Here is a 14,349-nt window from a genome sequence, read left to right on the forward strand (position 1 = left end):
ACTGACAAGAAAGTGTACAGCGCAGTTAGCAGACACTGTCAATGCGTCGCTTGGGATAATACTGCAGCAGCTTCTTTTGGCAAAGGCACGGGGTATTAACACATGAGGAAGGAAATCTTGTTCCATGTGGTCGGTGAGCAGGTAGTGATGTTGCTCTTCCCTCCTCGGCACCGCCGTTCAGCTATATATTCTGTCGTGTCTGCTATTGATGGAATCATATCCTGAAACGCTGCCTTCGGCGTCAGACTATTACAGCGGCTATCCTATACCTCAAGCTTGGTAGCTAGAGTAAACAACACATGCCTTTTTTATAAGCGCTATCTATAGCTCAGGGCAATACTATGAATATAGTAGTATCATCTTCTATTTATAATCTCCTATATCTCAATGGTAGCATTTCCACTTCAGGTACTGTCAGCTCAAGCAGATTCGAGCTGATTTGATCTACACGCCTGCAGAAGGCATTCCCTTGGTAAACCCCGATCCTGGAGATACGAGTATGCTGACGCCCAGCCGCAGATCCAAATTACAGCACCTCGCATCCACTACTGCGGGCTCTCCCCAGGGGCACAGAGCCTCGTCCTCACTTCAGTGTCACGTTGTCCAGCATCACGGCGTTGTGAGATACGGTGACAATTTTGCCAGAGTTTGTGTACACTGAGAATCCGGAAAATAATCCGAACGTGTAAATGCATTCAGAAGCTCCTCACTATAAGATTCCAAAGCTTGTTATCAGCTAATTCTTCCGACGGACGACGAAATTCCGTCTGATCAACTCCCCTGACTTATACCCCATAAATGCCGATTAATTAGGCTAATAGGAAGCCCACGGAAGCTTCAGAACAGACACAATGTTCTCAATCCGGCTTCAGAGACCTTGGCGAAAGAACCGCTATATCAATACAGGAAGTTCCTAGAGTCTCTCCGGCATGGGGACGCGAACCGAAACAGCAATCCATCGCAAATGTCGTCATCATGAAGCCGTGTCAAGGCAAGCCCGAAAACCCCACAAACCGCATATTCCAGGATATCTTGAGAATTGTTCGGACACAGGCTGTCAGCTATGGAGTGCCCTCCACACGTCCAAGGCACTGCCTGCGGGAGCTATACTAAAATCCGCAAAGCGCCCTTCGGAAAACGCCCACGAGGCGCAAGAACTGCCCCGTTGTCTGGATACCGGCACTTCTATAAGAGGAGAAATGGCGTCGATCGGTGTGCCTCGATTGGACCGGGAAGACTCTCGGGAGCTATATGCGGGGAGTTCGTTCTTATTTCGTATTGCGACGGTGATGACCAAGGCTGGGCACGGAATTGGAGACGCCTGGTGACGAGCGGTAAGAGACACTTGGAGACTCCGGGCTGTAATATCTCACGTAAACGACAAGAAGAGATGGAGTCCTTGGCGAATTTGTGAGAGGATGTCCTGGCCACGGGTAAACGTGTGCAACCGCAGACAAGTATATATATCGACTTCCCACATCTTGTCAGCATGATCGTCTCTCCAGTGCTCCTCATCCCTTCCCCCTTTCATCAAGATGCCTCGTCTTGAGATTCTCTCCCTCGGGCTCGCCATCACCGGCGCCGCAGCAGCTCCCGCTGCCTCTGCCGCAACGCCCCTCAAGGTCATCAGCTATGCCCAGACTCCAGACGGCTTCACAAGCGCAGCCCGAGGTTGGAACAGCTTCGCTCTTCAGGCCAACCCCAACGCAGCGCCCAGCTTCACGTTCGACCAGTCACATGTCTTGACGCAATGCAGCGTGTTGGCTTCAGGTGCCTTTAAGGGCAACTACGACTACTGCAGTCTCGACTCTGGCTGGTCGGTGGGAGACCACGGTGATGATAATGGCCGGATCATCTATGATACAAGCCTGTTCGACATCCCATCGCTGGCCAGCTCTCTTCACGATCAAGGGCTCAAGCTGGGCGTGTATGTTGTTCCTGGAGCCTTCATCAGTGATGCAAACAAGACCATCCTTGGAACCCAGACCACCATCGGGGAGGTTTGCACAGGTAACGAGGGCCTACTTCGCTGTGTCTTCGATTACACGAGGCCGGAAACCCAGCAGTGGCACGACTCGGTCGCGGCCCAGTTCGCCTCTTGGTCTGTGAAATCCAAAGGTTTCCATGACCAACGCAATGCTGACTGTATAACAGGGGCGTCGACTTTGTCAAGCTTGACTTCGTCACTCCTGGTTCGCCAGACAATGGCCAGAGCCTCCCAGCAGACCAGAGCGGCTCAGTCGTCGCCTGGCACAACGCCATCAAGAACAGCGGCCGCCAGATGCGCCTCGACATCTCCTGGAAGCTGGACCGCACTCAGAAGTACTTTGACATCTGGAGCGAGAACGCCGATTCCATGCGGACAGACCAGGATCTTAACAACTCCGGCTCAAACGTCCTCGTCGCCTGGGGCACTGTCCAGCGCGCCATCGAGAATTACCGCCAGTGGATCGTTGCCGGCCTGCAGTTCTACGACCAGCTCACCATCTACCCCGACCTTGACAACTTGGTGTCCGGCAACCCGGAGAGCATCTCCGGCCTTAGCGATGGTCAGCGCACGACAGTTACCACGCTTTGGATCGGAGCGGGAGCGAACCTCATTCTTGGCAACGACATGACCACGCTGGATGACTTTGGCACAAACCTTCTCACCAACCCCGACGCCCTGCAAGTGGCCGCCTTTACCGCCCAATATCCCATCCAACCTCGCAACCCCGGCTCAGGCGGCCAAGCAGCGACCCAGCTCCAGGCCTGGATTGCAGGTCCCTCGCCCTCCGGCGAGGCGGTCGTCGTGCTCGTAAATCTCGGCCCAGACAACGGCAACGGTGGTTTCGGAACGCAAACGAGCGGCGTCCAGACGGTGTCTGCAACCTGGCAGGATCTGGGCCTCTCAGGCTCGTACAACGTGCAGGACATTTGGAACAACCAGAGCTTGGGCGTTGTCAGCGACCAGGTTTCTGCTCAGCTTAACGAGGGCGACAGTGTGCTGCTGCATCTGACGAAGGCATAGATGCGCTTTGAAAGATCTTTGACGGAGGGGAATCACGATGTGCATATAGAACACAAAGGACTTTGTATTTATGATTAGCGTAGAGCCTCAATCAAATTGATTCGTCTCGAATCCGACAAGTATCTCTATAAATGGTGGATGCCAGCAGCCTATGCAAGCTTCCGTCGCTTGGATTGACCGCATTCTCTCCATTGGTAATGACATATCCTATCGCCTCGGTCCCCTTCCCCATGACCTCCTTGGCAAGCCCTCACCAAAATATTCGAACCCTCTGGAAATCCGCTCTTCTTGGTAGTTCAGGCCCTGTTGAGCAATTCGACTCTCTTCAGTTAGCCTATTCTCTGTGGGACTTTCCTCTCCAATGACAGTCACTGGCTTCATCAGATCCTCTTCATGGATAAGAGTATCTTTGTTCATCAGATCCTCCTCAGTTGTCTTTTCCTGTGTGGTGATCGCATCATTCTTGACTACAACCACTTGGGCGTCTTGCGGCTGGGCAAAATGCTGTATGCCCTCATCCGGGCCAGACTCCTCCATAAAGTCCAATTTGAGGAGACATCCTTCCACGCTGGCTGCGTGGATTTCTTTCTTTCGAGGGTTGATCTCAGGCTCAGCATGTTCCATCCCAATCCCCATTACTTCATCTACTTGCCCCGAATTGCCTCCGTTCGATGCAAGTCTGTCGAAGAGTTCCAGATTCTGGGCACTTTGTTTGCAGTCGATCGTGAAGTCGAGATAAGCCATTGTGTGAAGGTTTCTTCCCTCGAGCTTTAGTATGTGATCAGTATTGGGACTTTGGGGAGACATGGAGACCCAAGGTCCTTGTTCTGGTACTCACTCGAGAGCTTAACTTGCCTGTCTGAGGCTCGAGCTGTAATATGAAGGATGTATTGACCAGGCAGGAGGCTCGGGTGAACGAAGAGCTTTTCTAGCTGACATGGCCCGTTTGCTGGTCGAACAGGCGAGCAAACTTCATCTGATCGATACCACCGAGGAAAATGGCGGAATTTCTGCCTTGTCTCCAGGCAATCTCATAATTGTTTGTCATGCGTGATAGACTCTAATAGGCCACAATACAACTCACTTACATGGCGGCTAATATGGTTATTTATATACATGGACAAACTCTCGTACATATCTTTGTCGCATCTTTTAAGTTCTAGTGGGTTATTGAGACTTTCGCTTCATTTCATACCTCCACTCTTGCTTTTAAAATGATCAAAACACAATTTTAACAAGGCCTGATTAAGAGATATCCATGAGTAACAAACATCAGTTGGTGTACCCTCTTCCCTGGCCTTTGTTCTAGGTCTATTGAGAACTTTGAGAAAACCACAGAGACGTTTGTGAAGAGCTTGTTGATGAAGGAGAGCTAAACATCACAATCCTGCATGGAACCTTGCTTGATAAGCCTGTGGTTTGTGCTAAGCATAAGGTCTCAAGCAAGTTTATTCTCCTTCAAGTCTAAGATCTATCTCTGTGTACAATGGAGAGCCGAGCTAGAGCATTTGCACAGTTATACAACTCTAAATGAGCCCCAATAGGCGATCATATTCCCCTCGTGGCGACACCCCTCATGGCCATGGCATTCTCGTGAACACCCTCCTTCGCCAGATGCATCCGACATTGAGACATCCCTTGGCAAGCAGATCCTGTCAATAATTTTGATTGCGGTCAATGGTCAGATCATGTTGAGTAGTCAGATCTCACTTGGCATCGGATCGTCTTCGGCCACATTCTCTGCGGCCACGTTCACTTTGGCCATGTTCTCTGTGGTCATGTGTTCCATCTTGACGAAACGTATGGCACCCCAATCCGATATGCTACTGGGGACGTATCCAGCTGCCTTAAGCAAGTGCTTCAGCACGAGCGCCGGGTAAGGGTTTTCTCCGCCCTCAGGGCTTTTCAAAACCCTCATGGAAACCCAGTCGCGACCATTGTCATGCATTTTATACCCTTGCAAGCTGCTCAGAAGTTCGGCAATTCTTTTTCGCTCGTCATCTGTGTCACAGACGATGATGGCGTCAGAGGAGGGCATCGTGAGTGGTTTTGCTTCTGCAGAGTCAGTACATATGCGGCATAGAGGCTAATGAGCGAGAAAGGTATACGGATGGCATATTTCTGTTACTTACTCAACAGAGATTTACTGGATGGTTTTGGGCTTCTGAGATTGAGTCAGATGGTTGAAGTGGTTGGAGAAAGTATACCTGGGTAGATGATGAGGTTTTAATAGTTGAATCTCTGTCAAATTGCTGGCTGGGCGAGCGAGCAAACATCATATCACCAGCACCGCCAACGTCGATCTATACGTAGGTGCATGTACGCAAACAAGCTCATTTGGTGAGATGATATGATGAGTGACTGCGGTTAGACTGTGAATGGACTGTGCTCTCTTGCCGTTGACAAGAAGAAAGGCCCTTGCAAGTGCCGGAATTGAGCGGAGCATATTCGATAGGGAAGCAGATTGGCTCAAGAAGGGAGATAAGAAAACTCTTTCTACTCAGTTCAAAGACAAAGGCACTGTTAGCCTCGTGCAAACACTTATTTGCAAAGATTGGTTGATCTGTCAAAGAACCACTGGCATCATGTGAGCCTGACTCAATTTGTGTTAAAAATAGGGGCACTAACATAGGAAGTATCTATATATTAAAGGGCAGGGGTTAACCTGACTGTAAAATATAAGTAAAGCCATATGCTGCTATACAGGATATAAGGAGATAATAAGCTAATTAACATATATTTTAACAGGTTATAAGCCTGGCTTTTATAAAAATTACTAAGAAATAATAAGTATTAATACTTTTAAGTGCTTATAGCTAATCTTACTAAATCTGCTGCTTTTTAAGGGGAAATTACTATATAATAAGGAAAACACTAAAAAATAGCTAGATAGTGTAATTTAAGTAGGCTAATTCTGCATTAACTAGGAATAGTATTATTAAAAGACCTAATTACTAGTCTAAGGCCTTTCTAGTAGCTATTAAGGGATCTTTAAGAATTTTAAGAAGATAAAAATCATTTTAAATTAGATAATAGTCTATATATAGTTAAATAATATGCCTTTATAAATAAGGAACTTAATAAAGACATAATCTCTAGCATCCCTTTACCTCTTAATAATACCAATACCTTTAACTATAAAGTTTAAATACTATTAAGACTTTTTAATTAATAGCTAATATATAATATATTATAATAATAAAGCTAACCTAGTATTATAATCTGCAGATAGGCAGAACTTATTAGTCTTAAAATTAAGCTAATAGCAGTAAACGCTTTAAGTCTTTAGTTATTACTAATACTAGAAAAATAAAAGGACTTCTTAGTTTAAGATTATTAGCTAAGACTTATTATTAACCTTATTAAAGTAAAAGATCTGCTTACTATATATAATATAAAGGATAAAATACTATATAGCTAGCTAGACTTATAAAAAAGCAAGTAATAGCAGTATATAAGAATCTTTAAGACTACTCTATCTATCTCCTTAAGTAAGATAATAAGTAAAGAAAGAACTATTAAGAGGGTTTTTTAATATATAAGAGAAGAATTCTAAAAGTCTAGGCTAAGTGTATTATAAATAGTATATAAAGAGTAAGAAAACTATATTTTTACTTTAGCAGCCTTTATTTATAACTTTACCTAGAAGATTAAGATAGTATAAGAAAAGTTCTTTTAAGCTAAGAGTAAGTATAAGTTACTAAATAGTTATTTAATCCTTAAGTTTATTAATAAACTAAATAAATAGTACCTTATTTAGTATACTAATTTTTAGTTAAGCTATAATATTAACTCTTTTTTAATACTAAATAGTATTATTTATAGCATAAAGGTAAAAGAAGTTTAATAAAAAAGCAGTATAATAAATATACAGGCGCTAATATTATATAAAAAAAGCATATTAATAAATAATAATAATTTAACCTTTATAAAAGTATTAAAATATAGCTATTATAGCAAGACCTAGTATATAAAGAAGGGGTGCTAGGATCTTTACTTAAAGAAGAAGAAGAGATAAAAAGACTAATAAGGTTACTAAAGTTATTAACTAGTTATCTTAAATATAAAATAAGGGAATAAAAATATTGCCTTATTACTAGCCTCCTTAAGGATAAAAACTAAGACTAATAGCTACTATATAACCTTTTAAAATATTAGTATTAGACTGCAGTTTTTAAGCTGTTTAAGTGCTTAACTTAGGCTATAAATAGCATACTACCTTTTAGTAAAATAAGTTTATGCCTAGATTACTATAGCTATATTTTAAAGTGCTAAATAGCATTAGTAACTTAAAAATTAAGATTAAAGGCATTAGTATAGTAGTTAAATACTATATAAATAAAGATGCCTTTATTATAGTCTTATTCTTTAATATCTTTTATGCCCCTGCCCTTAGTTTAAACCTAATCTTTATTACCTAGCTGCTTAATTTAAAAAGGGAGATATTAATAGCTTAAGACTGCTAGATAATTAAGAAGGATAATATTAAGATCTTAGCTAGATAATTTAATAAGCTTTTTATATTATAAATAGAAAGTCTACTTACTTAAGCACTTATCTTATATATAGTATTACTAGTAGAAATCCTACCTATATATGCCTTTATCTCTTATATAGTTAACTTATAAGCATAGCTTTAGCATAAGTAAATAGGATACCTTAGCAGTAATAATCTTAACTATTTAAAGGAAATAGTTAATAGACTAAATACTATATAAGAATTCTGCTTATATAAGGCATGTTTATATAAATAAATATATAAAAAGCTATATAAAGGATAGCTATAACTAGCTAAATATATAGAAGATATAATTTATGCTAATATATATAATCCCTTTTATATAAATAGTTATAATAAAAAGAGGTACTAGATTATACTTATAAATAGCTATAATTACTTTAGTAGCAGTAAGGCTATTAAGAATAAATAAGGGGCTTAGGGATTTATTTAGTTCTTTATATAATTCTTAGAAAACTAAGAACCTTAGAGATAATATTATAAGATTATCTACCTAGATAAGGCTAAGGAATTTAATAGTAATAAGTTTAATAAATAAGTAACTTTATAAAGTATTACTTTTAAGATATTACTAATAAAATAATATTAATTAAATAGTATAGCTAAGAACTTTAATATTACTATATATAATAAGCTGCTTTTTATACTAATTAAGGGGAATATTTTAAAAAGATACTAGCTAGAAATACTAAAAACTATTAACTACCTTTATAATAAAAGCCCTTATAAAGCCTTAGATAAGATGCTATTTAAATATATATTTAGTTAATAACCTAATATATTAAATATTAGGATAGTAAGCATAGTAGCCTAGCACCTTATCCCTTAAGCATAATAAAAGAAACTTAATAAGAAGGGGATTAAGTGCATTTTACTAGGTTTTATTAATAATACTATATACTAGCTACTAACTCCTAAAAGGAGAATAATTAGCTCCTTAAATATACACTTTAAATTTAAAATACCCTTATCTTTAATTACTATCTGTAATATATAATTTATAAGGACTTAGACTAATAACTAAGGAGTAGGAGAGAAGTAATATTAAAAGAATAGCTTAGTTTAGTCTATAGCTAAAGTTATATTACTTAACTCCTTAATATCTTATAAAAAGTAAGTAAGGTTTAGTAATAAGGTGCTAGGGCATCTTAAGTTATAATACCCTTTATAAAATAAGGTCTCTCTCCTTAATAAAGAGTATTATATATAAGTCTCTTTACTTAGTGTTCTTGCTTTAGCAGCATTAAGTAAAATATAGGTTAATAATATTAAGCTAAAAATATTTAAAAAGGCTAAATAAAGTTTTTTTTATAATAAATAGTAAAAGGGGATAATAAATAAGATTTATATACTAAAGGAAAATAAGACCTAGGAACTTATTAAGCCTGACCTTAAGATAAACATTCTATATAGTAAATAGGTATATAAGCTAAAACAGGGACTAGATAACTAAATAGTAAGATATAAGGCAAGATAGGTTATTAAAGGCTTTAAGCAGATTGCTAGTATTAACTACTTAAAGATATTTATATTAGTAGTTAAGCTAATAACTTATAAAGCCTTATTTACTATTATAGCCGCCTTTAACCTAGAAATTAAATAAATAGATATTAAAACTGTATTCTTTTATAAAATAGTAAATAAGGATATTTATATAAAGTAACTAACTGGCTTTAGTAATAGGACTAAGAAAGTATATAAGCTAAAAAAAGCTTTTTATAGCTTAAAATAAGCTTTAAGAGTTTAATATAAAATACTTACTAAGTTCCTCCTTACCCTTAGCTTTTATACTATTATATTTAATAGTAGCTTATATATTAAAGATAGTATATTTATTATAATTTATATTAATAATCTATTATTAGTTAGAAAAAATAAGGCAAAAATTATAAAGCTAAAAGAGGCTTTATATAATTACTTTTTAATAATAGACTTAAGGCTATACTATTATTATCTTAGTATTTAAATTTATTATAATTAGCTAGTAAAGATAATTATCCTTAACTAGTAAGGCTATATTTAAAAGATCTTATAATAACTTAATATAACTAACTATGCCTTAGTGCTAATATTAATAACTAAAAAATAACTATAAAAGGTAAAAGGATATATCTGCTAATAAGATAAATAAAAGAAATACTAGTTAGCTATTAAGTTATTAATATACTTAATATTAAGGATATGCCTTAACCTAGCTTATACTATTTTAGTAATTAGCAGGTACTTTAATAACCTTAATAATATATATAAGCAGGCAGTTAAGCATATCTTATATTATATTTAAGGAAGTAAGGACTTATGCTTAGTATTTTAAAGAAGTCTTTAACCTTTATAAGGCTATAGTGACTTTAACTAGGCTAATAACCTAAATACTTATAAATTAATATCTAGCTATATATTTAATATTAAAAGCAGTAAGATTAGCTAGTTATTAAGATAGTAAGTAATAATAGCTTTATTAAGTTATAAAGCAGAATATATAGTATAAACTAATACTATAAAAAAAGCTATTTAGTTATAAAGACTTTTTATAAAATTATACACTAACCTTTAAGGGGAATAAGCAGACTTATTATTATTACTAAATGCTATAGTTATTTACTATAATAATTAAGGAGCAATTGCCTTAATAAAGAACCTAACTAACTATAAGGGCTTTAAGCATATTAAGACTTAGTATTACTTTATATATAAAAAAGTTAAAAGTAAAGAGATTAAGCTAGAATATATCCTTATAAATAAGATAATAGCAGATAGGTTAATTAAGCTATTAAGAAAAGATTACTTTTTTAAATTTTATAAAGCCTTTAGTTTAAGGAGGATTATTAATATATAAGATAATAGTAAGGAATTTTAAAAGTAATTATATACCTGCTGTAGAATATATATCTTGTTTAAAGTTAGTAAGAGTAGGTTCTAGACTGTATACCTAGTATATAAGGATAGTAAGAGCATAGCTTTAACTTCTTCTATTATTAAGTAGGAGTGTTAAAAATAGGGGCACTAATATAGGAAGTATCTGTATATTAAAGGGCAGGGGTTAACCTGACTGCAAAACATAAGTAGAGCCATACGCCGCTATACAGGATGTAAGGAGATGACAAGCCAATTGACATATATTTTAACAATTTGGACCGAGAACTAAGGATCCAATGGGGCACAACATGTTTCTCCCTTTCAAAATCTTGGCGGTGCAAACATTAACTTTTGTCTGAGTATGCTCATAAATTAGATCCAATCAACACAGAATGCGTTCGGTATAAACGGCCCTAGGACTTGGACAAGCAGTTCAGAATTGTCTTTAGGTTTCTTTTCGGAGCATGAGGGCAAAATAGGAATTCTGCTCAAATCTATGTATAACTACGACTGTAACTCGAACCAATGGCCTCCAAGCCTATCGTGCATAGCAAACACGGATGGACTTGTCGAGAAGTAGAGCAATGTGTCCGAATGCTCTATTGTCTTGAGCTCTATTCGATGTTGAAGAATAAATCGGTGCGCTTTGATGTTCGATGAATCATGGTACTGAGGAGGCAGCTGGCAATTCGGGCCTTTCAAAATAAGGGACAATTCAGAGATGTATGGCAGCCTACCCAGAGCTTTTTTTGATGATAATTCGCCTCAAGGATGCCGGTGCAAGCTGCGTGATTGACGAAGCTGTCATTGCTGGGGCTTAATACAGCGATTAACCCTTTCTCCGTCAAGTATGTGATCTTGGATTGTGCAAACATGATCTGCCAAGAGCCTTCTCATTGGATCGAGAGCCTTTAGATAGATATAAACCGGCGTTTTTGTCATCTCGGAGGGCACTCTGCTAAAAGCAGGAGGAAAAGATTCCATCATTGTCAAGCGGACTTTAAGTGAAACATCGCAATATATAATAATCTAGTAAGCAGGACTCCGGGTCGTATCAGCGGATATAATGACAATCTCCAGGACGCCTGCGAAAGAGAGGAGTAAACGCACCTGAAGTACAGGCAGATGTGAAGCAGGTCCCTTTGTTGATCGATTAGGTTAGCGTTCCGGACTGCATCGAACCACTAGAACAGGGCCGAGATCGCAAATATGTGCGAACAGATGTGAAATACGCGCAGTCGGCAAGTACCTTATCCTATAGGTAGAGTTTACACATTCACTTTCCTCTACGCGTGAGGGGCCAGTATGGTGTAACAATCTGAGCAAAAGGGACGCATGAATAAAGCGTACCAATCCATTCAGCCAGAGCCATGATGTAAATGGCTTACTTGGAAGTACCCTCTTCTTCGAATCATCACCTTAGATAGCCTATACCTAGGATAGATCTGGGACCATCTCGGTGGCTGAATCCTCCCGTCCAGCTGCGAAACTAAGAAGCGCAGGCCGTCTTACACGCGCTCACAAGCCATTATCTGCGCGTAATCGACTCTATTATAGCCTACCGACAACCCGACAACCCCCAAATCCATCCAACCATCAAAGCCCGCAATCGAAAATGCGCCATTCCGCATCATGGCAACGACAGTCTCCAACCGAAAATGTACACACAGGTATCGTCGCAATCTTGATACTGCCGGGGAATGTCCGGGCGGGGTTCATGAGAGAAAATGCCCGCCCCTGGAGACACAAGTCGTTTAGATCACTTTCGTGTCGACAGGTGGGAACGCACCACTCGAGAACTTCTTCGAACAGCTTCCAATCTGCGGGATTCGGGGTTTAGCTTGTTTCGCATAGGCTATCAAGTAAACTCCGGCATTGAATTCCGCGAGCGTGATATAGGGGAGCGACTAATAGCAGAGAGGAGGCAGATCAGAGATATAAAGAGGGCTGAAGACCTCGTTGAGAGCTTCAAATCCGCAACCATCATCTTCCACACCTATAAAGTCTTCGCCCCATCTCCAGCACCATGGTTCAGTTCCTCGGCAAAGAAGTTGGCCCCATCGGCTTCGGCCTCATGGGTAACTACTCCCTCGAATCCTCCATCATTGAACCAGTTAACTAACACACACAGGCCTCACCTGGCGCGACGACCCTCCCCCACTGGAGCAAGCCCTCGCCGTCATGAAGGCCGCCGTCGAAAACGGCCAGACCATGTGGAACGGCGGCGAGTTCTACGGCACGCCCGAGTACAACTCCATGACCATCATCAAGGCCTACTTCACAAAGTACCCCGAAGACGCCGACAAGGTCGTCTTGGTCATGAAGGGCGGCATCGACAGTTCCGCTCGCAAGCCCGACGGATCGCCTGAGGGCATCCGTCGCTCGCTGGATAACATTTTGGCGCAGCTCGGCGGCAGCAAGAAGGTTGACGCCTTCTGCTGTGCCAGACGTGACCCGAACTATCCACTGTCGGTTACCTTTGGCGTGATTCAGAAGGAGTACATCGACACTGGCAAGCTTGGCGCCATTACCTTGTCTGAGTGCGGAGTTCACACCATTCATGAAGCCGCCAAGGTGGCCGACATTGCTGGTGCTGAAATCGAACTGAGCATGTTTACGCCGGACATTTTGAAGAACGGCATTGCCGCTGCGCTGAAAGAGCACAACATTCCCATCATTGCATACTCGCCTCTTGGGAAGGGGGTAAGTGGCTCTACCTGGACCCAGGAAACGAAGTGCGATGACTGACACAACATCAACCGTAGCTCCTCACTGGCCAGTACAAGACTCTGAACGACGTCAAAAAGCTCGGCACAGTCTCCTCCTTTCCCCGCTTCCAACCAGCCCAGCTCGAGCACAACCTCAGACTCGTCGAGCAGGTCGAGCAGGTTGCCCGCGAAAAGGGCTGCACCCCCGGCCAGATCGCCATCAACTGGGTGCTGAGCTTGAACTCGGATCCGAACCTGCCTCTTGTGATCCCGATTCCTGGCTCATCTACGGTGCAGCGTGTTGAGGAGAATTCGAAGCTGGTGGAAATTACCAAGGAGGAGCTGGACAAGCTGAATGGCTTGGTGCATAGCTTTGAGGCTGCGGGAGAGAGATACCCGCAACATATACCCGTTAACACCTAGAGTATCTATAGCTAGATAAGATATAGATTACTTAGCCTTTACTGTTCTACTGTTCTATGACACACAATGCGCACACACTATGTTTTTACTGAGAATAAGACATACCAGTATTACTGCTGCCTAGGTAGTAAGGAGTATACTTGTACCCAACATACTTCTGACCTTTTTGCTTATGAGAGCAGTCAGAACTTGTATGGTGTCCAGCAGTCGCGGTTTGCTTAGCAATCCAAGACGAGCGGCGATATAGACTATCCGCCCCAGTCCGGGTCCCTACCATGATTACTTTCAGTTTGGACATGTACATGTCGTACTATTCGCTCTATCTAATATGGTTCAAACAATGGAACTCGACTACTTCAACTACCTTAGATAATCTGAACCGGACTGAGCAGATCTATATAGTATCTCAGCTCCCGTATACTTCCAATCCACTGCAAGCCAGGCATAAAGTCCAGCTCTTCGAGACGAGGCAACCTTTATCTACGCTCCCAACCACCACTTTTGTACAACGGAAATTCTTCTCTATCGCCATTCAGGAGATTATATCTTATCAAACGACATCTACGCCCATTTGAAAAGGGTTTGCACCGAAGTGTCGCTGATAAAGCACCGAACGCTCCGCACCCCCGCATCTCGTCGATGTCGTGATTCTCATCCGCTTACATGCATAGCACATCACATCATCTACAACCATCCACTTGTCCCTCATATACTTCTCCATCTGTATATATAGCTGCCACCCTCACTTAAGTAGGAAGTAGAAGTCATACTCCATTATAGCACAAACTTGACTCGTGCGAGAGCACACATCTCTCAAATAGCACACAGTAAAC

The 14,349-nt window shown here is 40.6% G+C and overlaps 2 protein-coding genes across 2 annotated transcripts; both read left to right on the forward strand.

Annotated features, from left to right (window-relative positions):
- Nucleotides 1-1,199: 1,199 nt before the first annotated feature.
- BBK36DRAFT_1171554 (glycoside hydrolase family 27 protein) lies at nucleotides 1,200-3,010 on the forward strand (the record flags this gene model as incomplete). The annotated part of the gene is made up of 3 exons (XM_024895585.1): nucleotides 1,200-1,260; nucleotides 1,591-2,101; nucleotides 2,155-3,010. The coding sequence occupies 3 exons, from the start codon at nucleotides 1,200-1,202 to the stop codon at nucleotides 3,008-3,010; spliced, it is 1,428 nt and encodes a 475-aa protein (XP_024746631.1).
- Nucleotides 3,011-12,411: 9,401 nt separating this feature from the next.
- Nucleotides 12,412-13,516, forward strand: BBK36DRAFT_1126841 (Aldo/keto reductase; the record flags this gene model as incomplete). Its single annotated transcript, XM_024891425.1, has 3 exons — nucleotides 12,412-12,463; nucleotides 12,517-13,088; nucleotides 13,151-13,516. 3 exons carry the CDS (start codon nucleotides 12,412-12,414, stop codon nucleotides 13,514-13,516), a joined length of 990 nt encoding a protein of 329 aa, XP_024746632.1.
- Nucleotides 13,517-14,349: the final 833 nt, after the last annotated feature.

The sequence above is a fragment of the Trichoderma citrinoviride genome, assembly GCF_003025115.1.
Source record: "Trichoderma citrinoviride strain TUCIM 6016 unplaced genomic scaffold BBK36scaffold_13, whole genome shotgun sequence".
Taxonomy (NCBI): Eukaryota; Fungi; Ascomycota; class Sordariomycetes; order Hypocreales; family Hypocreaceae; genus Trichoderma; species Trichoderma citrinoviride.